Source organism: Oncorhynchus mykiss, chromosome 5, assembly GCF_013265735.2.
Source record: "Oncorhynchus mykiss isolate Arlee chromosome 5, USDA_OmykA_1.1, whole genome shotgun sequence".
Lineage (NCBI taxonomy): Eukaryota > Metazoa > Chordata > Actinopteri > Salmoniformes > Salmonidae > Oncorhynchus > Oncorhynchus mykiss.
Window position 1 is genome coordinate 59,736,499 of NC_048569.1, and position 22,906 is coordinate 59,759,404.

General features: G+C 42.5%; 2 protein-coding genes across 2 annotated transcripts; one reads left to right on the plus strand and one right to left on the minus strand.

The window, feature by feature from the left end:
• The first annotated feature begins 4,717 nt into the window (after positions 1-4,717).
• LOC110524191 lies at positions 4,718-8,141 on the plus strand. Its single transcript, XM_021603607.2, has 2 exons — positions 4,718-6,009; positions 6,943-8,141. The coding sequence occupies exons 1-2, from the start codon at positions 4,882-4,884 to the stop codon at positions 7,708-7,710; spliced, it is 1,896 nt and encodes a 631-aa protein (XP_021459282.2). The 5' UTR covers positions 4,718-4,881; the 3' UTR covers positions 7,711-8,141.
• Positions 8,142-8,977: 836 nt separating this feature from the next.
• On the minus strand, positions 8,978-18,321 carry LOC110524192 (myeloid-derived growth factor). Its single transcript, XM_021603608.2, has 6 exons — positions 18,117-18,321; positions 14,333-14,383; positions 14,042-14,103; positions 13,733-13,814; positions 10,138-10,210; positions 8,978-9,890 (listed from the first exon to the last, which is right to left on the minus strand). Exons 1-6 carry the CDS (start codon positions 18,258-18,260, stop codon positions 9,811-9,813), a joined length of 492 nt encoding a protein of 163 aa, XP_021459283.1. The 5' UTR covers positions 18,261-18,321; the 3' UTR covers positions 8,978-9,810.
• Between the last annotated feature and the right edge of the window lie 4,585 nt (positions 18,322-22,906).

A 22,906-nucleotide genomic window follows, 5' to 3' on the forward strand; every position in this document is an offset into this window, starting at 1 on the left:
AGATACTTTTGTACCTGTTTCCTCCAGCATCTTCAGAAGGTCCTTTGCTGTTGTTCTGGGATTGATTTGCACTTTTCGAACCAAGGTACGTTCATCTCTAGGAGACAGAACGCTTCTCCTTCCTGAGCGATAGGACTGATGGTGTCCCATGGTGTTTATACTTGTGTACTATTGTTTGTACAGATGAACGTGGTACCTTCATGTGTTTGGAAATTGCTCCCAAAGATGAACCAGACTTGTGGAGGTCTACAATTTTGTTCTGAAGTCTTGGCTAATTTATTTTGATTTTCCCATGATGTCAAGCAAAGAGACACTGAGGTTGAAGATGGGTCTTGAAATACATCCACAGGTACACCTCCAATTGACTCAAATTATGTCAATTAGCCTATCAGAAGCTTCTAAAGCTATGACATCATTTTCTGGAATTTTCCAAGCTGTTTAAAGGCACCGTCAACTTAGTGTTTTCTAAATTTCTGACCCACTGGAATTGTGATACAGTGAAATAATTTGTCTAAACAATTGTTGGAAACATTACTTGTGTCATGCACAAAGTAAATGTCCTAACCGACTTGCCAAAACAATAGTTTGTTAACAAGAAATTTGTGGAGTGGTTGAAAAACAAGTTTTAATGACTCCAACCTAAGTGTATGTAAACTTCCGACTTCAACTGTAGATCCAGGGTTAGAAAATGGCTATATTTGCTTTTATTTTGTGAACTCTTTGCCTCATCCTTTATGCTTAAAGAGGCTATCCCCTCTGACAAGTTGAGCTATGACAGTTACTTGGGACTTGGAAGTCAAGTCTTTCAAACCCTCCGTCTTCTTTTTTTTCTCCTGCTCTAGTGCATCCTCTGAGTGCACCTGACTGGCGGGTTGTTTCAAAGACGTAAGCCGGGAGATATCCAAAGAAAAACGATGTTAGAAATAAACAGGAACCGACAAAACATGTTATTTTACACAGTGGTAAGAACTCCTGCTGGACTCCGGAATGACAGAACTGAGGGAATTCAGTCACTTAGAAAAATACAGCATTTTTTTTCTGAATGTAATGAGTCATTCTCTAAGACAGCAACAACTAAAGTTGCTATACTGTGTTGCACTTGAATCATTTCTGCTGTCCAGAAATGCTGTCCAAGTGCTTATATAAAGTTACGGACTGGAACCCTTTTTTCCTCACTTTGACAAAACATGTGGGGTCTGTCTAGAGGAATATCTCAACCACACTCTTACATAACCCTGCCTTGTATACAGAGACAGAAGCCTTCAGAAAAGTATTCAGACCTCTCCACATTGTTAAGTTACAGCCTTATTCTAAAATGTATTCAATTGTCAATCTACACCCAATACCCCATAATGACAAAGCAAAAACGGGTCATTTTTTTTGCTCATTTATTAAAAATAAACCTGAAATATCACATTTAAATAAGTATTCAGACCCTTTACTCTGTACTTTGTTGAAGCACTTTTGGCAGTGATTACAGCCTTGATTATTTTGGGGTATCACGCTATAAGCTTGGCACAACTGTATTTGGGGAGTTGCTCCCCTTCCCTGCATATCCTCTCAAGCTCTGTCAGGTTGGATGGGGAGCATCGCTGCACAGACATTTTCATGTCTCTCCAAAGAAGTTCAATCGGGGTCAAGTCCGGGCTCTGGCTGGGCCACTGAATGACATTCAGAGACATTTTCATCAAGGATCTTTCTGTACTCTGCACCGTTCATCTTTCCCCCAATCCGGACTAGTCTCCCAGTGCCCGCCATTGAAAAGCATCCCCACAGCATGATGCTGCCACTACCATGCTTCATGGTGCCAGGTTTCCTTCAGATGTGAGGCTTGGCATTCAGGCCAAAGAGTTCAATCTTGGTTTCATCAAACCAGATAATCGTGTTTCTCATGGTCTGAGAGTCCTTTAGCAGTCTTTTGGCAAACTCCAAGCAGGTTGGCATGTGCCTTTTACTGAGGAATGGCGTCCCTCTGGCCACTACCATAAAGGCCCGATTAGTGGATTGCTGCAGAGATGGTTGTCCTTCTGGAAGGATCTCCCATCTGCACAGAGGAACTCTGGAGCTCTGTCAGAGTGATCATAAGGTTCTTGGTCACCTCCCTGACCTAGGCTCTTCCTTGATTGCTCATTTTGTCTGGGCGTCCAGCTCTAAGAAGAGTCTTGGTGGTTCCAAACTTCTTCCATTTAAGAATGATGGCGGCCACTGTGTTCTTGGAGAACTTCATTGAGGCAGAAATGTTTTGGTACTCTTCCCCAGTTCTGTGCCTTGACACAATCCTGTCTCACAGCTCTATGGACAATCTTTCCAAATCATGTCTAATCAATTGAATTTACCACAGGTGGACTCCAATCAAGTTGTAGAAACAAGGATGATCAATGGAAACAGGATGCACCTGAGCTCAATTGAGTCTCATAGCAAACGGTCTGAATAAGGTATCTATTTTTTATGTTTTTTAATACATTTGCAAAAATGTCTAAACCTGTTTTCACGTTGTCATTAAGGGGTATTGTGTGTAGATGAGGATTTTTTATTTATTTATTTAATCTATTTTAGAATAAGGCTGTAACAAATAAATGTGGGAAAAGAAAAGGGCTCTGAGTACTTTCCAAATGCACTGTAGGTAGTCTACTGTGGCTCTGTTACTGTGTCGTCCTGTAAAGTTGTGGTGGCTCTGTTACTGTGTAGTCCTGTAAAGTTGTGGTGGCTCTGTTACTGTGGCTCTGTTACTGTGTAGTCCTGTAAAGTTGTGGTGGCTCTGTTACTGTGGCTCTGTTACTGTGTAGTCCTGTAAAGTTGTGGTGGCTCTGTTACTGTGGCTCTGTTACTGTGTAGTCCTGTAAAGTTGTGGTGGCTCTGTTACTGTGTAGTTCTGTAAAGTTGTGGTGGCTCTGTTACTGTGTAGTCCTGTAAAGTTGTGGTGGCTCTGTTACTGTGGCTCTGTTACTGTGTAGTCCTGTAAAGTTGTGGTGGCTCTGTTACTGTGGCTCTGTTACTGTGTAGTCCTGTAAAGTTGTGGTGGCTCTGTTACTGTGTAGTCCTGTAAAGTTGTGGTGGCTCTGTTACTGTGTAGTCCTGTAAAGTTGTGGTGGCTCTGTTACTGTGTAGTCCTGTAAAGTTGTGGTGGCTCTGTTACTGTGTAGTCCTGTAAAGTTGTGGTGGCTCTGTTACTGTGTAGTCCTGTAAAGTTGTGGTGGCTCTGTTACTGTGGCTCTGTTACTGTGTAGTCCTGTAAAGTTGTGGTGGCTCTGTTACTGTGTAGTCCTGTAAAGTTGTGGTGGCACTATAAGAACACACATTACCATAATGCAGTGGATGGAGTGAAGGTCTCCAACTGAGCTCCACTGTACGCCAACTGCTGTGAGACGAGCAACCGCGACACGTACTTATTATTCCACATTGACTTTAAAATGAGCTACCATTGTGCATTTAGCAGCCTGGATGTTATTTATGGTCCACACATAGTGGGAGGGTGATTGGTTGAAATCCGAGGTTTAGTCAGAGGTAGCTACACGATGACTAAAGTCCAGCACATGAGAGCACTACAATCCAGGTGTGTGTGTTTTTTGGTATCTGTTTACGTTCACATGAGTGACCTTGTGAACAATGGGGAATGGAGTGATTGTGCACCAGAGGTGTTCACTGAAACAAAGGAAACAGTCATTTGGAAGCAGCTGGGAATGGGAGCTATGTTCAAGCAGAGCTTTAGAGTGATTAAAACAGCCTCCTCTATTACTTCCAGAGTTAGTGGACCACTGCTGTGTGGATAACAACTAAGGACAGCCGCTCATGTTTTGAGAAGGAATCTTCTTACCCTGGAATGACCCCCATCACTGAGTACATGTATTTATTAGACTATGTCATGGTCTTTTTGCAGTATTTCTCCATTCATTTTCCTATTGCCATTAAAGGGGATTCCAAGTGAGTAGTTTGTTGTGGCAAATGCTGAAACTGTTCTCCACCGAGGGACAGCCACTGTCAGGGTTCTCCGGGGCTGTCATTGTCTCATTTAGGGTGCATCCAAGGAGGGAGTTGCACAGTGAGTAAACAGACACCTGGGAGGCATCTCTGGGCTCGTCAGACACATGCCAACTAAACCAGACAGTTGGCAAGCCAAAATGAGCTGCAAATAGCAGCTGCTACTGCATAATTGGAACAAATAGAAGTCAGAGAAGCAGAAAATAGGATGAAACAACAAGAGGTGCCTCGGCTCCATTGGTGGCGGTCCTTTAGCTGACAGGCTGGGGGAGGTGTGTTACAGCATGTACCTGGTCAGGGTTTTTTATGCTTGTGTAACTAACTGCTGTATGCTGTGGGTGCAGTGTTGCTATGGACTGCTGAGCCAGAACCGGAGTAATCAGATGAGAGCTGGAGTGGGGAGGCTCACGTGGAGACACAGCGTCTACCAGGGATTAAAAAACAGGAATCTTGATTGAAGTTCCACTAGTCTCCCTCCGCAAGCGGGATATAAAGGGGCGAGAGAGAGAGGGAGAGACCGAGAGAGACCGAGAGAGAGCGAGAGACAGAGAGAGATAGTGACAGAGGGAGAAAGAGAGAGAGAGAGAGTGACAGAGGGAGAAAGAGAGAGGTGGAGAGGGAGGTACAGCAGTGAGAGAGAGTGGGAGGAAGAAAGAGAGCCAGCGCAGTGCAGGGGGGGGGGGGGGAATGAGTGAGAGAGAGGGAGAGAGGGGGAGAGACAGGAAGCGTGCCACAGCAACTGAGCCAGAGATGCAGGGAGGGAAAGCGAGTGAGAGGCAGACACAGGCTTGAACAGGAAAAGAGAGCAAGTGGGTGGGGGTCTAAGAAGAAATAAGCGGAATACATTTTTGGGGGGGAGAAAGAGGGAGAGAGAGAAGTCAATGAGAAAAACATTCCATGTGAATGGCAAGGGCGGGAAGCTGGAGGAAAAGCTCATTCTTTAAGGAGTCTTCCTCTGTGACTGCTTGCTGGACTGCTTCTATCATGTTCTCAGACACCAGAGTGCCTGGGGAGCACAGAGGCTTTCAACACAGCAACCCTCATCTCAACCTCTGGCTTCACAATGGACTCAGGGCCCACCACAGTGAAATGGGACTCAATGGGCAGTGCAGGCGGGCTGACGCCAACCTTACCTATCCCAACAGAGTCAAGAAGGTAGGCTTTACATCACAAGAGGTGATGAACAACATACATGGGAAGGAAAGGACGGGTCCCCATTTGAATGAACTGTGCCTGGAGGCTAGGAGGCTGCGCTTCGGCTTGTGGGAGCATCGTGTGCAGCCAGATTTGAGAAGCCAAGAGGGCAGCCCTTCCAGGTGGAGCCATGGCCAGTCTCCAGCACCAGGCCTGAGACACAGGGCATCTGTCAGGGACTACTACACAGAACGCTCCTTTGTTGGGAACGCCCGCCAGTCTTTACTACACCCTTCAGTCAGGAAGTACGTGAAGGCCCCCGCCCTCGCTCAGCCAACACAGTTCAAAGGTCAAGACGGCTGTAAAGTGCCTGTTTGTTTGGAGGACCAGCTTTGGGGCTATTCCAGACAGACTTGTCAGAGAGACCTTCATACATCCAGCTGGGTGGATTCAGCTACAGCCACACAGGGCTTACCAAGACACCAGAGTTTCAGTTCCACCTTGAGATCCAACAAAAATAATGTCCGAAACAGTCAGAGAGACTTGACTAGACCAGTAAGCGGACCAGAGACCAAACTACACCAGCAAGACTTGACAAGACCTGTGGAGGGTTACAATGGACCCAGCTCTCTGCATGTCATCTTCTCCACAGAGGTTCCTCAGAGAGATATGGGAGGTCCCACTCTCAGACCCCAGCAGAGTCCCAGTAAGCCATGTCCCGCCTTAGAAGACATCGAAACCAGGCCCCCCAGAGGTGACCAGGCCTCCAGGAGTGGGTCAAGCCTGACTGGGTCAAAGAAGCACCAGAAGGTTGTCCGGGATCAGATCCGGAGAGTGGTGGAGAACTTGGATGAGGTTCTAGGAGGCCTGAAGGACATCCATCAGGAGATGAAGGAGGTAAAGACATTTCTGTTTGCCTATAAGTTACAGCTATGGTCTGTCTTTGATAGAAGGATTTTAAATTGTTTCTGAGGGAGAGCGAGATCCTGGTATTGTCATATAGCCTACATATATCACAGCTAGGATCTTTTGATGTTCCTTTGATATTCGTATAAACAGATTATCATGCTATTTCAAGTCCTGAAGGGACTGCGAAGAGTAGTTGTACCGTGGGCTATTTTTGCACATCCCAGAAAGAGCATAATCCCAGTCCCTACTTTGTTACATTTACAATCATTAAAAAGAGGCGCCTACATTGATATACACTGTAATACTAGCACTCAGAATCACTGCTTGCAAAGTGTCTATCCACCACAGTGTGACAGTCTTTCTATGAAACAGCACAGAAGTGAAGATTTCACTGAATTTTTAAAGGTGGGAAGTGGCGTTCGCTATGCTCCATTTACCTAATGTATGCAATGGTTGAAAGTGATGCTCAACAGCGGCACCGTCTCCTCTCCAGTCCTTCCACCACCAGATGTTGACAGGGGAGCAGCTGGAACCATGCTTTTAATCCATTTATTCAAACGCCTGAACCTTGACCCTCATCCTGTAAAAGTGACACGTAAATCGTCCCCTCGCAGTATCTGGCTGCATCTGAAAGCCCAGCATCAGCGCAGCCGGAGAGCGAGGGTATTGCAAACGTTAGAAAGTTGAATAAATATGTAGAGAAACATCCAGCGACGCTGTTGCAGTCTGGCCAGGGAAAATCTCTTCTCAGACCAGGTCAGGGACCTGAAGGAAGACGCCAGAGAACTTGAATAGTTAAGTGAGAAAAAACAATTAGTCTAGCAACAACACGAGCACACAGATCAAACGTTTTCTCCAGTCTCATTTTCTCCCCGTCTCTCCAGCCTTATCTCTGACCATGTAGCCTAATCCCTCTCACAGGTGGTGCAGCAGATTGAGCTGCTGACCTCGTCCATTGACCTGAGTGAAGAGGCCAGCCCCAGCCTGCCCGGCGACAGCAGCTCCAGTGGAGTGGCGAAGGGCAGCAGCCACCAGAGGCTCAGGGGTGAGGAGGCCAGGCAGGGGGAGGCAGCTCTGTCTTCCCCCATCAGGACTAACTCACTCCAGCCTCACAACCCTGCCTCCAGCCTGGTCTGCCTCCCCCACCAACCTGCTCCCAGTCCTCATAGGAGTAGCCCTGTTCGCCCTCCCACCCCTGCTCTTCCCCCCCTCAGTACCAACCCACCTCACCCCAACACCGCTGCTCCCTCAGTCAAGAGTCAGCATTACCCACACAACCCTGCTTCCTCCCCCAAAAAGAGCAGTCTACATTACCCCCTCAACCCTACTCTCTTTCACAACCTTGGGCTTTCCCCCCAAAAAAGTAGTCCCCCTCACCCATCTGCCCTTGGTCTTTCTGTCACCATAGCGAACCAAGCGGGGCCACCCATTGTGGAGCCTCTCCCTGTCAGACCACCCAGAGACCCTGAGACCAGGGTGGAGGGGCTGAGGCCAACATCTGCTAAATCACTGGGGCTGACCCAGGGCCAGATGGCCCCTCACGGCCCAGGGAGAGTTCCAGGGACCAGGGGCCGCAAGCCTCCTCCTTACCCGCACAATGGACACTTTGATCGGGTGAGTAAAGGAAAGGATCCCAGGAAGGCTCCCCCATACACTGTGAAAAGAAGACTGCTCTCGACAACGGTGTGAGGGAGGCCGTCAGATGGATGGAGCCACAGCCAGAGTTGCAGGAGTAGAGGGTGATTTAAGGCTCGCCATATTGAGCAGAGACCAAAATCCCAAGGCGACGGGAGGCATCTCGGGGTGAGTATATGTCAGCAAAGCCATGCTGCGTTTGTGCTGACACTGTGTCCCCCTTTCTTGGCTCGGATCTCATCTTAATAGGAGGGTAAGAGACGGAAACAGCTGGCTCCACTGCACTTGCAACGACTAGGGCCCGATGCAGATGCTCACATTGCAGGATATTGACAGGGCCTAATAGGAAGTGAGGTCTCTTTGGCGTCACGTGTCTCTTGGCTGACTTGGTTACCCTGTGCTTGGATGTGTGTCAGGGGGAGACGGGGACAGAGACAGGGGGGCAGCTGATCATTAGTCCTACCCTTCAAAGGGCCCGTGGTGACGCAATTTCTACTGCCTCTAGCCTGACGCAATTTCTACTGCCTCTAGCCTGACGCAATTTCTACTGCCTCTAGCCTGACACACCCCTCCTCCCCCCCACAAGCGCCATCTGTTCCCTGTAAATGTCAGTCAGGAGATACAGGGAAATGCAGGCCAAACTGTCTGAGATCATTTACGTGAGACATCATGACTCACTCATTGGGTCGTATCATCGTGTCTGTAGTTCAGAAGCAATCTAAACGTATCCCAGTTGTAACGTCATTGAATGTTGTAGATCAATGTTTCAATTTGATGCCCTCTTGTGGACAAGACATGTACTTCCGCAGATGCTTTTGGACTGGAAACATCATTCTAATCAGGGATCTTAGGAATACATGCCAATGCAATTTTAAACAATGTTGGCTCTGGCTATGTTTTTTGATGCTTAAATAGACACGGGAAAGTAAACAGTTTGAGTAGTAACAGATGGACAATACTAATGACGTGTTTATAGTTTGGTTTGAGATGGAATGCAACTCAACCAACAGAACCATTGGCAGATAAAGGAGCCATTGTAGTGGAGGGAAAACCATGTATTGCCAAGACTGATGTGCACGTGCATACATTTGTAATGTCCAAAAACGTTAAGCATTTTGAATTACTTTACGTAATAGCTCCATTCTTATGTGGAACATTCTAGTTACACTGGATATAATGCTATGGAACCTGCTGAACTGGAAAACAAGAGCATGAGATCAGCACTCAACTTTTCTGAAAGTAATCCAAGCTGACAACCGTCACACAGCAGGGACTTTCTGATCAAGCACAGCTCTGTCAAAACAAAACAGGAGAACAAACATTTCACATTCCCAGACATGTCTTTTATTGGAGCATACATTACACATTGTGAATCAGAACACAGAGTAGAAAAGACTATTTTTAAAAAATGTAACTTTCTGTCTCTCGATGCCTGTCAGCGCCTTGTGGCATTTCCTGTTGGGACCCCAGGGACTCTCGCTGGCGAGGAAGGGGGACTCCACTATCAACACAAAGGTCCTCCTCTGGACAGAGGGATAAACCTGGATGGATATGGTACGTGCTGCTAGCTAACCGTCCCATAAATCAAGGCAAGACAGTACATCTCTAATCCTGGTGGGCCAAATTAGTGTCTGTTCTAAAGCTCAACCTAACTTCATTAAGACTGTTGGTAGGAGTAAAACGTCATCAACCGCATTGACTGACGATTGGTTGGTTGAATCAGGTGCTCCATACAGATCAAAAACACAGAATCTGGGTTCCCTGCTCTACTCTGTCTGGGTTAACCATTTACTTCCAGAGAGAAGCAGCTGGTTGGAAAAACCATAATTGTGTGCACGATGAAGACAATAGACTACTCACATTTCCCTGGCTTAGAGGATTTCTAAGTCTTATGCTGAGACTACATCTTTCTAAACCTGCCAAGATCAGACATCCCCACATACATTCTCAAACAGTAAAGCCATATTCCTAAAAGAAACTCCCCCAAAAATATATTTATTGAACAGTAAAGTTGTAGACCACCAAGCTGATAGGCTGTCCTTTTGTTTAAATGCCATCCATTTGCCACTGTCATGGACAGTAGAGCACATTGCCTGCCTTGAGAGCTTGCCAGGATCTCACGATTGGACAATAGTCATTCAGATTTCCAGCCAATTAGAGCTCATCGTGTCGTGTCCGGGCAATAATGGTCAGTTTGGAGAGTTCAGCGCGGAACTTCCCGTCTTTGTGGGTCACTGAAAGGGCGACAGGAGAGGAAATGAGTTACCGCATCATCAAAACACAAGTACAACGTCCATTCAAAAACAACATTCAGTAGATTGTTGTAATAAATTGTAGATGAAATCTTCAGTTTGGAAAATCATAGCTATGATGGTAGAACTTTAGATCCATCATCAATTCCATCCACTTTTGTAGCAGTTTGAGCTGCTGTGATAGACAGATGGTGTAGTAGATCAGCAGTAAGCAGACTAGTCATCTCACCTGTAGAATCTCCCACAGTGAATTCATCTTCCCTCAAAGTCACATCCCTCTGTCCTCCCGCTGCAGTCTGGGACTGTGGAGAGGATGACAGGGAGAGATGAGAGCAGGGGATTGATGAGAAAATAAATGACAAACAAGGGAATGGGAGGGTGAATGGGGAAAAAAAAAAAGTCATCATGGCAGAGGCAAGGAGAGACGAGGTTGAGGAGTTAATCTGCTTCTCAGTAGCACTGGTTATTTTCATCGCAACGTTTAGTGAGTCATTTTCTGTCTGTCTTTTCCCAGGGGACAGTGACGGCAGGAGGAGAGGATGAACAGTGCTGTTCTGATGACAGCGCCTGTCTGGGGCTTTGTCCTTGCGAGGGAGGCTGTTCAACGAGAGCCCTGTGGTCGAGCGGTGTGTGTGCTGCGATGTACAAAGCCTCCTCCTGTCAGATTCCTCAGAACAGTTTCAGAACAGTGTTTCCTGGAATGGAGTTTTGGGAACCACTGGTGGGTTGCCATTGATTTGTGTGGAGTTGTGGCGAGAAACTGGGTCGTGACTACAATCATTGGTCTAGTTTACTTAGTAAATCAGAGGGAGATATCAGAAGTTGACGGTGGGTGGGCCGCAGCACAAACAGGGTTTGGGAATCACTGCCTTAGAACTCTGTGTGCAACATACATGTGATACGACTAATCTGAGACTGTTGCCTGAACTCTGAAGCATTCACTTTGGAGAAGAACACATTGTTAGATCTGAATGCTACATGCATTCTCTGACTGCAATATATATATATAGTTCTCTCAAATTCACCCCCCCTACAGAGCACTTAACGGGAGACAGGGGCACATTCCCCCTCAGATTTGTTCTGTTTAAATCAAATTAAAAAAAACTTTTGTTACATGTGTTGTTTCTCTGTAATACTACTAGCCACCTATGAATTGTATAAAGTAGGCTTTGCCCAGATATTCCCAACCTCGTAACTAGCTACCAAAAAGCCATTTCAGGCAATCAATCAAGTTAGTCGCTAGCTTGTCTATTTTAGCTGGGATGCCTGCTGGCAATATTGGTAGACTTTAGAAAAGCAAGCAATTATTAAACATACTGAATACGACATTTCTTTCAATTTGACTCTTCACTCCAGCATTTTGGATTTGAGAAAAAGTTGGCGTGACAGTGCATAACGTCACCTTTTATTTGAGGGTATTTTCATATACATGTTTTACCGTTTAGAAATGAAAGCACTCCCCCCCCCCCCCCACTTGAAGGTATCAATTATTTTGACTAATTTGCTTAGTGTATTACATTTAGTCAAATGTAATACTTGGTCCCATATTCCTAGCACGCAATGACTACATCAGGCTTGTGACTCTACAAACTTGCTGGATGCATTTGCAGTTTGTTTTGGTTGCGTTTCAGATACTTTTGTGCCCAAAATAAATGGTAAATAATGTATCACTTTTATCGTAAACTAGAATGTTTTTGAACACTTCTACATTAATGTGGATGCTACCATGATTACTGATTTAATAGGCCTACACTAAGGGCTCCTTTTTAACAAACCAAATGCAACGTAAACCTTAACGACAGGGCTATAAAATGTAGCTATTTTCCCTGGAGGAATTATGAGTTCAATGAAAAGGCTGGGTTTTGATGGCTTAAAGGGATACTTTGGAATTTTGGCAATGAGGCCCTGTAAATACAGTACTTCCCCAGTCAGATGAAGTCGTGGATACCATCTTTATGTCACTGTGTCCAGTATGAAGGAAGTTACTAGTGTTGTGAGCCAATGCCAAATAGCGTTAGCGCAATGACTTGAAGGAAATTTATGGGCAACTTGCCGTTGTCGCAAATTCTGTTATTGGTGTCTTCGTGCTGTCAACCAACTCCAAATCAGCTGGGGGCACGGAAAATTATCTTTCTAGTCCATTGTGGATTGATACAGTTTATTAAAGTACTCCTTAAGTAGTTTTTTCGGGGTATTTATATTTTTTACTTCTACCTTCCTAAAGAAAATTATGTACTTTTTCTCCATACATTTCCCCTTACACTCAAAAGTACTTGTTACTGTTTTTTATGCTTAACAGGACAGGAAAATGGTCCAATTCGCACACTGGTCATCCCTCCTGCCTCTGATCTGGCGGACTGACTAAACTAACATGCTTCGTTTAATTAAATGTGTTGGAGCGTGCCCCTGGCTAACCATATATTAAAATAATAAAAACATGGTGCCATCTGCTTTGCTTAATAAAAATAATTTTAAATATTTATACTTTCACATTTTGATACTTAAGTGTATTTAAAACCAAAATACTTCTAGTATTTTATTGGGTGACTTCCATTTGAGTCTTTTTTTTAAGGTATTCTTACTTTCAGTCAAGTATGACAATTGGGTACTTGTTCCACCACTGCATTATGGAAATATAGCCTACATGGAGTTTTTTTTGCACATCCAAAATAATAAGCTGGCTAAGATAAATGTACAATTACATACAGATACAGTAAAAAGGAAACTCCCATACTTGATATTTTAATTAAGCTTCGGTGATTAAGATATATTTCAAAGCAGTCTCATGAGTCAAACCCTTTGTGTTGGCTACTTGGTGTACGCATTGGGCACAACCCCCACCCCCGAAAAAAGGGGAGGATGTTTTTTTATCAAATTAAATAGGGGAAAAAACATGAGGTTCATGTGCACTTAAACCTATCTTGTTCGATGTGCACTTAAACCTATCTTGTTCGATGTGCATGTGGGGAATGTTCGTCACGGCTGGATAGGCTGCGCTTCCGCTGTCAAAATCCATGCCATAACCATGTGTGTTACCAGCTTAGGGTTGGTCTTAAAATATCCCCACCAGCGCTGCCTGAAATTGGCATGTTAAGGACACACCTCAGATATGGCCACCCCTCCCATCTCTGTGCAAGCGAGCTCAGGTAAATTACCAATCCTGGCGCTAGGGTTTGAAAACAGAAGAGTGCCAACAGGTCGGAATTGCAAACAAGTGCGTTTGAAAATTGGGCTGGCTTGACGCCAGCTGAAAATAGTTCTAAATTAACGACAACTTTTAAGATGGGGGGACTAGATACATAAAGTACTTTCATCTCTAAACGGTAAAACATATGTATGAAAATACCCTCAAATAAACGGTGATATTCTGTACTGTCACCCCATATAAAACCTTTGATCTCAGATCCAAAATGCTGGAGTATAGAGACAAATTAAAGGTTTTAGCCTCACTGTCCAAATAAACACATACCTACAGTATGTGACTTGCCATAAATCTCTACCCATATAAAACTCTATACTAGCTTTGCCAGTAAATCAGGATGAAGTCAGACAACGTGTTGGTACACACTGGAAACTCAGAAGAAATGTTTCCATGGGGATGTGCAGTTTTACCTCTTATCACAGATAGAAAATAGTGCACTTGAACCAGGAGACCAGAAGGGAAGACAAGTCAATGCTACAGCAACGATATGCTGATATTGGACATATGTTATCTTCTTTATACGACAAAACATGTTCGCAATGTTTCTGCTCCAATGCATTATTATGTAGAGATACAGATAGGATAGCAAATTAGATTACCCATCTGTATGTTGGATACTTACATATGCGTTGGCATATTCAATCTTGGCTCCTTTCAGCTCTGCCTTGAACTGAGTGAAAAACAGGTAGGACTTCCCCTGGGGTCTGTCAACAAAAAGGAAGAAATCAAAATGAAGACTGATTAAAATCACTACAGAAGTCTGATTCCGCTATTAGGTATTTATTAGGCAAAGCCAAGACGACAAACTGGAACATCTCGGGTGAATAACCACCATGCGGCACTTGAATGAGTAAGTCATTCAGTGTACATGGATCTCTGCATCCTAACGTCCGTTGTTCAGAGTGTAAGCTCAGACTGATTTACAGCTTACCTCCACACTGAGCAGGAGAACAGGCCGTCATCATCGCTTAGGCCCACACTCATCAGCCATTGCTGTTAAAACAACATGAATAGATGTTATTAGAATATCAAGATTTTGATAACGTATTCTTTAGATATGCGAGTAGTATGACAAAGGTTGAAATGTACTTTCTGATGATCTACTTTAGAATTGAGTTTTACACTTCACACTAGAAAGCTATTAATCCGTTTATAGCAGGTAGCCTGTTTCAACGCTAGACTAGGTTGAAATAACCTCGACTTTGATTAGGATACAACTTACCTCATTGGTTCCCCCTTGTGATGCATAAGTGAATGAACATTCATATTCTCTCTGTAAAAGTAGTAGGAATTGTAGAAATTAATGACATTTTTCTTGTTGGTTAAACGGAGCCAGGAATTAACATAATTAATAGACAAGACAAATGTGTTTGAAAGTCAAATTACAGCTACTGTAGCTGATTAGCTCATTATTTCAAAGATCTGCAATTTGTAATAAAATAGTGGCACTTGATTTTCAAATGCATAGGCTACCATTGTATATTTAAGCAATAAGGTCCGAGGGGGGTGTGGTATATGGCCAATACAACTCGGCTAAGGGCTGTTCTTGGGCACAACGCAACACGGAGTGCCTGGATACAGTGGCTATATACCACAAACCCCTGAGGAGCACTATTGCTATTATAAAGAGGTTACCAACGTAATTAGAATAAACAAGTTGTTTTGCATCATACTCCTGGTATATTGTCTCATGGTGCTTTTAAGACAACTGGGAAATTGAGAGAAAAAAAACTAGGTCATAACATGATGCCAGTCGTCAGAAAGTCGGAGCTCTAGAAAGATGCCAGTTTCCGACTTGGAATTCCAAGTTGGATGATGGTTCAAAACTATTTCCCAGTCGGAGCTCGTTTTTTCCCAAGCTCCCAGTTGTCTAACGCACTGAAGTCAGAAGTTTCCTAGTTTTTTCTTCTTTTCCCCCTAGTATTTCCTAGTTCCCAGTTGTTTTGAACTTGGCATCATTTACCACAACATTCAACCAATCAACATCCAGGAGCCAAACTACCCAGGTTAAAATGAAGTAATAAGACATGAGGAGGTGTGGTATATGGCCATATACCACAAACCTCTGAGGTGCCTTATTGCTATTATAAAAACAGGTTACCGACGTAATTAGAACAGTACAAATTATTTGTATATACAGTACCTAGGCTTTCAGCCAATCAGCATTCAGGGCTCGAACCACCCAGTTTATAATTGTGATTGAACATAAAACATTAGCTGTGTTCGAATACCCATACTAACATACTGTATACTTAATGAGTATATACACTACATGCTATTAGTTCATTTGTAAACAAACGATATCCTTTCAGTTGAGTGTACTAGCACTTCACCTGTCTACCGGGAGTGGATGCTGTTGCTATGCAGCTTGCTTGTTAGACATCTTACTACTTCATTAACAACGACTAGACCACTTAGCTAAGCTAAGAATGACATGTACAATCAAGTCAATAAGCTTATGGTAGTTAGTTAGATAGTTAATATACTGGCAAGTCCGATGTATTAGTAGCCAACTAGTGTTAGGACGGTAGCTAGCTAACATACCGGTACATACAAGTAATTGCTGTAATGATATGCTATGCAGTTCGTAAGGCTAGCGAAGCTAACAAATTGTCAGACAACATAACTTCTTTGAAAAGGCATTACTTTATTACATTGCCTTGACATTTATCATAATTAGTTAAAGCAATTCATTTGTATCCGCTTTCGTCAGACTTTGGCTGCATATTTTCAAACATTTTCTTCAAATCTGAAAAGATTGTGAAGCCACGGAAAGTGTCCAAAAGCTCAGAAAAGCATAGAAAGGGTCCACTGCTTGTATACTTCGCATTTTGGCGAATGTAGTACGATATCCAGGAACTTCAGACATACTAACTATATCCATACTACTTTTAAAAAATTAAAAAAGACTCAATTTCTGCTGATGCCAACTTCTAGAAGTCACAGTGGGGCAACAGTATTTGACTTTCACATGCCTCTGAACGCTCTGCTGGAGTCATTACAGTGAAAAATACCTTTGGTGGTAGTGATATTCTACACTCGGACTGTGACCCCATTGATCACTATTTGTCTTGTGATCAGTTACAATGACATTACGCTCATTACTGTAAACTTCTACGGGTACAACGCCAAACATGAGAATGATGAGTTGCTTGAATCTATAGAGAAACATATACTTAATTGGTTATCTAAATGTCCCAATTTGTTATTAATGATAGGAGGGGACTTTAACAATACCATAGATAATTCAACTGATTGGTTGGCCTACCTGGGGGCCATCTATCAGAATTTGGTTTAATACTTTTTATGGAAAGCTTTGATCTTACTGATATATGGTGAGCGGTTTCAGGCCGATAGATCATTGACTTGGAGTAACAAAACAGGTTCCAGACAGTCCAGGATAGAATTTTGGCTTATATTGAAATGTATTGATAGTGTGTTACTAAAAATACTTGTACTAGTCCCCTCACAGACCATAGGGCCATTTACATTGTCAGGGGTTTTGTCATCACTAACCTTGGTAGAGCATCCTACTGGAAGCGAAATAGCTCCTTATTAAATAATGATATAGTTAAGTGAGGTTAAAGGTCTGTTCTCATACTTTTGGGAAACGGCTTGTGGAGAAAAATAATATTGCTAGAACTGGGACCTCTTTCAAGTTGAGGTGGCCAAAGACCTTAGAGAATCTGGTAGTCGGCCTCCCAAGTGGGGCAGTGGTCTAAGGCACTGCATTGCAGTGCCACTAGAGATTCTGGGTTTGAGTCCAGGCTCTGTCACAGCCGGCCGCGACCGGGAAACCTATGGGGCGGCGCACAATTGGCCCAGCGTCATCCAGGTTAGGGGAGGGTTTGGCCGGCAGGGATGTCCTTGTCCCATCACGCACAAGCGACTCCTGTGGCGGGCCTGGCTCAGTGCACACTGACACGGTCGCCAGGTGTACGGCGTTTCCTCCGACACATTGGTGTGGCTGGCTTCCGGGTTAAGTGGGCATTGTGTCAAGAAGCAATGTGGCTTGGTTGGTTGTGTTTCGCAGGACAAACTTTCGCCGTATGGGAGTTGCAGCAATGAGATAAGACTAACTACCAATTGGATACCACGAAATTGGGGAGAAAAAGGGGTGGGTAAATATATATATATATAAAAAAATCAATCTGGTAGTCATCTTGCTAAAACCAGAAGAGCTGAGGCGAAAAAGGTAATCATCTCAGAGGTCCCCGGCCAGCCTCTTGGGGAGGAGAAGATGGAACTGATTTGAGTTACAAAATAAACTGGATAATATATATATATATATATATATATAAATAAGAGCGAGATTAAATAAACTGACTTGCCTAGTTCAATAAAGGTGAAATAAATCTATTTAAAAAACGTACCTTTTGTACTGATTTGTTGTAAATAAAAATAAATCCATACTATGACCAATAAGCAATTTACGTCACAAATAGTACGGTTAGTAGGAGTATTCGAACACAGCTATTGACTCTGGAAAATTAGCATGGAGGAAATATAGCTCAATTCTAGACCAATGAATGGCCTCCTTGTGGCACTCTAGTTGAGACGTGTCAGCATATCAGAGGTCGTTTCCTCATCATCATGCGACGACCAAAGTATTTTCAAAATCTTGGTTGTTTTTAGATATGAATTCTAATTGACAACTGTGAGTGGTGCCATCATATGCCTGGTTGTTATTTTAATTAGCAAGCATAGCTATGTGAATATTCAACAAGAGAGCTTGCAGGGAATTATCCAGCAAGTTAGCATGCTGGCTAACCCTATTTGGCTAAGCAGTCCATTCGTATTCATATGTGCCACACACATTATCTAATAAACGGTAAGATAAACAGCTCATTGACGACAAAATTGTGCTGAGCACACAATGCAGCATACACGACTTCACTAGCGGACTAGCAGTACTGTTTCCTAGCTGAATGTTGTTGCGAGCTTTCATGCATCACAGCTCTCTACCAAGATAGCATAACTAACGTTAACTAGCTAATATCGTTTACCATTTTCTCGGAGAACGTATGCACCTCTCCGCCGGGTTTTACGTTGAATTCCACCGTTTTCGTTTGGTCATCGGCACTAGCCGATGCAACTGTTAATGTTACAAACAATAAAGCAAGAAAATGCAAGTTATTGATGATGGCCATTTTGGTCTACTGATATTGAATGGTTTGCAGGAAGTGATGTATATAAACCCTGGATTACAGAGGCTATCTATTGGCTTTTGAGAGGATTTGAAGACACCGGTCGGACATATTGGCACTCCCCAGTATTTTATTTTTTATTTAACCTTTATTTAACTAGGCAAGTCAGTTAAGAACAAGTTAATATTTACAATGACGACCTAACCATGACGACGCTGGGCCAATCATGGCCGGTTGTGATACAACCTGGAATCAAACCAGGGTCTGTAGTGACGCCTCTCGCCGCTGCACCACGCGATCCTCCATGGGAATGAATGGAATTGTACAGTATTTCAATTTCAACTACAAGTATTTCATTTTTTATTTTTTTTTGCTGGGGATAGTAACATTAGTCATCTCTAAAAATGATACTTTAACTAAAATGTTTTTATATATTTTTAAATGTTATGTTTAGCTCATATAATGTAAAAGTATGCATTAAGGTGTCTGTAATATGTGGTAAAAAATTATGTAGACATTAATAAATGCATTTCTATAGCTTCTAAAAAAAGATTACAGCGGTGGGGAGTGCTAAGATGGAGGCATGGTAGCTTCAACACAGCGCCCCTATTAGTTGTGTAGTGTAAATATAAATTGATGGTTGCCAGTTAAACTGCGCACAAATAACTGTGAACTCGGACATATCCGACTTCAGTGCGTAAATTACATCTGGGTCGGAAAGTCGGAGCTCTAGAATAACGAATTCCTATTTGGATGACCGGTCAAAACGATATTTTCCAGACTGAACTATTTTTTTCCATAAGTTCCCAGATGTCATTAACGCACTGAAGTCAGAGTTCTCCAAGTTCCCATTTGGAAAGTCGAACCTCGAGTTCCCAGTTGTCTTGAAAGCACCAATCATTTTTGTGTGAGTGTCATCACATGGAAATAAAATCAAATGTTATTCGTCACATGCTTGGTAAAGACAGGTGTATATTAACAGTGAAATGCTTACTTACGGGCCCTTCCCAACAATGCAGAGAGGGAGAAAATAGAGAAATAATAGAAAAGTAATAACATGTAATAATAAATACACAATGAGTGATGAAAACCTGGCTATATACCGGAGTATCAGTACCGAGTCGATGTGTAGGACACATCTACTCATTCCAGGGTTTTTCTTTATTTTTTCCCCTATTTTCTACATTGTAGAAGAATAGTGAAGACTTCAAAACTATGAAATAACAGATATGGAATCATGTAGTAACCAAAAAAGTGTTAAACAAATCAAAATATATTTTATAATTGAGATTCTTCAAAATAGCCACCCTTTGCCTTAATGACAACTTTGCACACTCTTGGCATTCTCTCGGCCAGCATCATGAGGTAATCACCTGGAATGCATTTCAATTAACAGGTGTGCTCTGTTAAAAGTTCATTTGTGAAATGTATTTCCTTCTCAATGTGTTTGAGCCAACCAGTGGTGTTGTGACAAGGGGGGGGGGGGGGGGGGGGGGGGTGGTATACAGAACATAGCCCTATTTGATAAAAGACCAAGTCCATATTATGGCAAGAACAGTGTACAGTTATTTTCCTTGTTTTCCCATCCAGAATGGTTCTTCTTCACACTTCTACCTATTTGTGTCAGTCTTGCTGCTACATCAAACTAAAGATGGTGTGACTGATGATTTGGGGAGATGGTTGTACTCCATGACCTCCTCACCAGTCGGCAGAAGGTTATCATAAATACTCCAGAGGTATTTCCTCTTGTCAAGGGTAGGTGTTTTTTTTTTTTTTCATGGAGTAGGTATTTTCATGGAGCAATTTACTCCGTAGCATCAGAGTCATTCCATAGACCAATTTTACATTTGCCTTTAATGAATTACCTCCATCCAGCTGATCAAACAGGAGCCTCTTATACTTCCATGGCATGTTTAAGATTACAAGAGAATCAGGCAATGTACTTAACTTGGAGTCATTTCAACTTAACTCGTGATCAGCATTTCCCTGTTATAAAATTAAGAAACAGGCACCACCATGTTACAGTACTTCACCCAAATTTCCGTCAGTAATATTTCAAGGGTATTCTGGACTAGTTAACGTTTTCCATTTCGCAATGGGAACCACCAGATAGAGGCTCTGCAATGGCGGAAAAAGTATCCAATTGTCATACTTGAGTAAAAGTGAAGATACCTTAATCTTACTCAAGTAAAAGTGAAAGTCACCCAATAAAATACTACTTGAATAAAAGTCTAAAAGTGTATGGTTTTAAATATAAATATTTAAATATACTTATGTATCAAAAGTGTAATTGCAAAAATATACTAAAGAATCAAAAGTAAAACTACAAGTATAAATCATTTAGAATTCCTTATATTAAGCAAAGCAATTTTATAGTTTTATTTATTTACGGATAGCTAGGGGCACACTCCAACTCTCAGACATCATTTACAAATGAAGCATTTGTGTTTAGCGAGTCTGCCAGATAAGAGGCGATATAGGGATGACCATTTTCCTGTCCTGATAAGCATTGAAAATGTAACAAGTACTTGTGGGTGCTAGGGAAAATGTATGGAGCAACAAGCACATTATATTTTCTTTAGGAATGTAGTGAAGTAAAAGTAGTCACAAATATAAATAGTAATGTAGAGTACAAAACCCCCCAAAAACTACTTAAGTTGTGCTTTCAAGTATTTTTACTTGTGTACTTTCCACCACTGAGGCTCTGGTTAACACTTCGGCTGAATGTAAACACAGTTCAAGAATTCATAGACATCCAACATAGAGTTGACACCAGGGGAGACAGTTTTAATGACATACTGGGAGAGAAACTAGCAAAACACAAGAAACAGCAACTTCCATGCTCAATCCTTAAATTTCTCTTTCAAAAGAAACACAATGTGCTAAGTTAGATAATTTTATACATTTCTCTGAGGCATGCCTTGTTTTCTTAAATAATTTAATAAATTAACCAAATGGTTTTGGCTTAGCTTGAGTTAAACCGGACAAGGTAAAAATCTGTTGTTCTGCCCCTGAACAAGGCAGTTCCCTGGTAGGTCGTCATTGTAAATAAGAATTTGTTCTTAACTGATTTGCCTATTTAAATAAAGGTTACATTTAAAAAATAAACAAAAACATTTTTTTTTAAATGTAACCAGGGTTTGCCAAATATGGTCCTTGGGAACCCAAAGGCTGCACGTTTTGGTTTTTGCCCTAGCACTATAAAGCTGATTCAAATAATCAACTAATCATCAAGCTTTGATCATTTGAATCAGATATGTCTTAGGGCAAAACACAAAACATGCACCCCTTGGGGTCCCGAGGACCGAGTTTGGGAAACGCTGAGTTAAACAGACGGACTGTAAAGTAGAACTGAAAGAGTTAGTGCAAAATATGTTTTTAGTGAAAGGGGATTTACATCAATAGAAAGGGAATAAGGCTGCAGTCTAATTTGATATTTTTTCCAAAAAGTTCAGGCAAACTTTATTGCAAAAAACAAATACAAAACAAAAGTTGCTCTACAACTTCCTCAAAAACTTACAGTTTCTTATTTCCATTACAAAATAACAAAATCAAATACATACACACTGTTTGACATAAGCAGTTTGTGTTCTTATTCCTGCTTTAGCAGTGTGAAGCTATAACATAATGCAAAGAAATCATATAGTACATACCAAACATTATTTTATCCATACAAATAATCTTTGTTAACTAACACTCGTCAACTTTTTTCCCCCTTACTAGCTCTGACTTTGCTGATAGTACATTTTTCCGCAATAAAGTCGCTATCTATGACTGTGATATGTGGTTGTCCCACCTAACCATCTTAAGACGAATGCACTAACTGTGCAGTGCATTCGGAAAGTATTCAGACCACTTTACTTTTTTTGCTACATTACATCCTTATTCTAAAATCGATTCAATTGTTTTTCTTCCCCAAATCAATCTACACAAAATAGCCCATTATGACAAAGCAAAAACAAATGTATTAAAATTTAAAAAACAGATATCACATTTACTTAAGTATTCAGACCCTTTACTCAGTACTTTGTTGAAGCACCTTTGGCAGCGATTACAGTCTCGGGTCTTATTGGGTATAACGCTACAAGCTTGGCACACCTCTATTTGGGGAGTTTCTCCAATTTTTCTCTGCAGATTCTCTCAAGCTCAGTCAGGTTGTCTGGGGAGCTTCGCTGCACAGCTAATTTCAGGTCTCTCCAGAGATGTTTGATCGGGTTCAAGTCCGTGCTCTGGCTGGGCCACTCAAGGACATTGAGACTTTTCCCGAAGCCACTCCTGCGTTGTCTTGACTGTGTGCTGAGGGTTGATGTCCTGTTGGAAGGCCAACCTTCGCTCCAGTCTGAGGTCCTGAGCAGAATCTGACTAGTCCCCCTGTCCCTGCCGGAGAAAAACATCCCCACAGCATGATGCTGCCACCACCATGCTTCACCATGGGGATGGTGCCAGGTTTCCTCCAGACGTGACGCTAAGCATTCAGGCCAAAGATTTCAATCTTGGTTTCATCAGACCAGAGAATTGTGTTTCTCATGGTCTGAGAGTCTTTTAAGTGCCTGTTGGTAAACATCAAGCGGGATGTCATGTGCCTTTAACTGAAGAGTTTCTTCTGTCTGGTCACTCTACCATAAAGGCCTGATTGGTGGAGTGCTGCA

Bases quoted from the DNA above. Each gene is read 5' to 3' on its own strand.
- LOC110524191 (XM_021603607.2), top strand. From the start codon at position 4,882: ATGGCAAGGGCGGGAAGCTGGAGGAAAAGCTCATTCTTTAAGGAGTCT. The intron at 6,010-6,942 runs GTAAAGACATTT...TCCCTCTCACAG, and splicing joins TCCATCAGGAGATGAAGGAG to GTGGTGCAGCAGATTGAGCT.
- LOC110524192 (XM_021603608.2), bottom strand. From the start codon at position 18,260: ATGGCCATCATCAATAACTTGCATTTTCTTGCTTTATTGTTTGTAACA. The intron at 13,815-14,041 runs GTAAGCTGTAAA...TTTTGTTGACAG, and splicing joins TTCTCCTGCTCAGTGTGGAG to ACCCCAGGGGAAGTCCTACC. The intron at 9,891-10,137 runs GTGAGATGACTA...TCGCCCTTTCAG, and splicing joins CACTGTGGGAGATTCTACAG to TGACCCACAAAGACGGGAAG.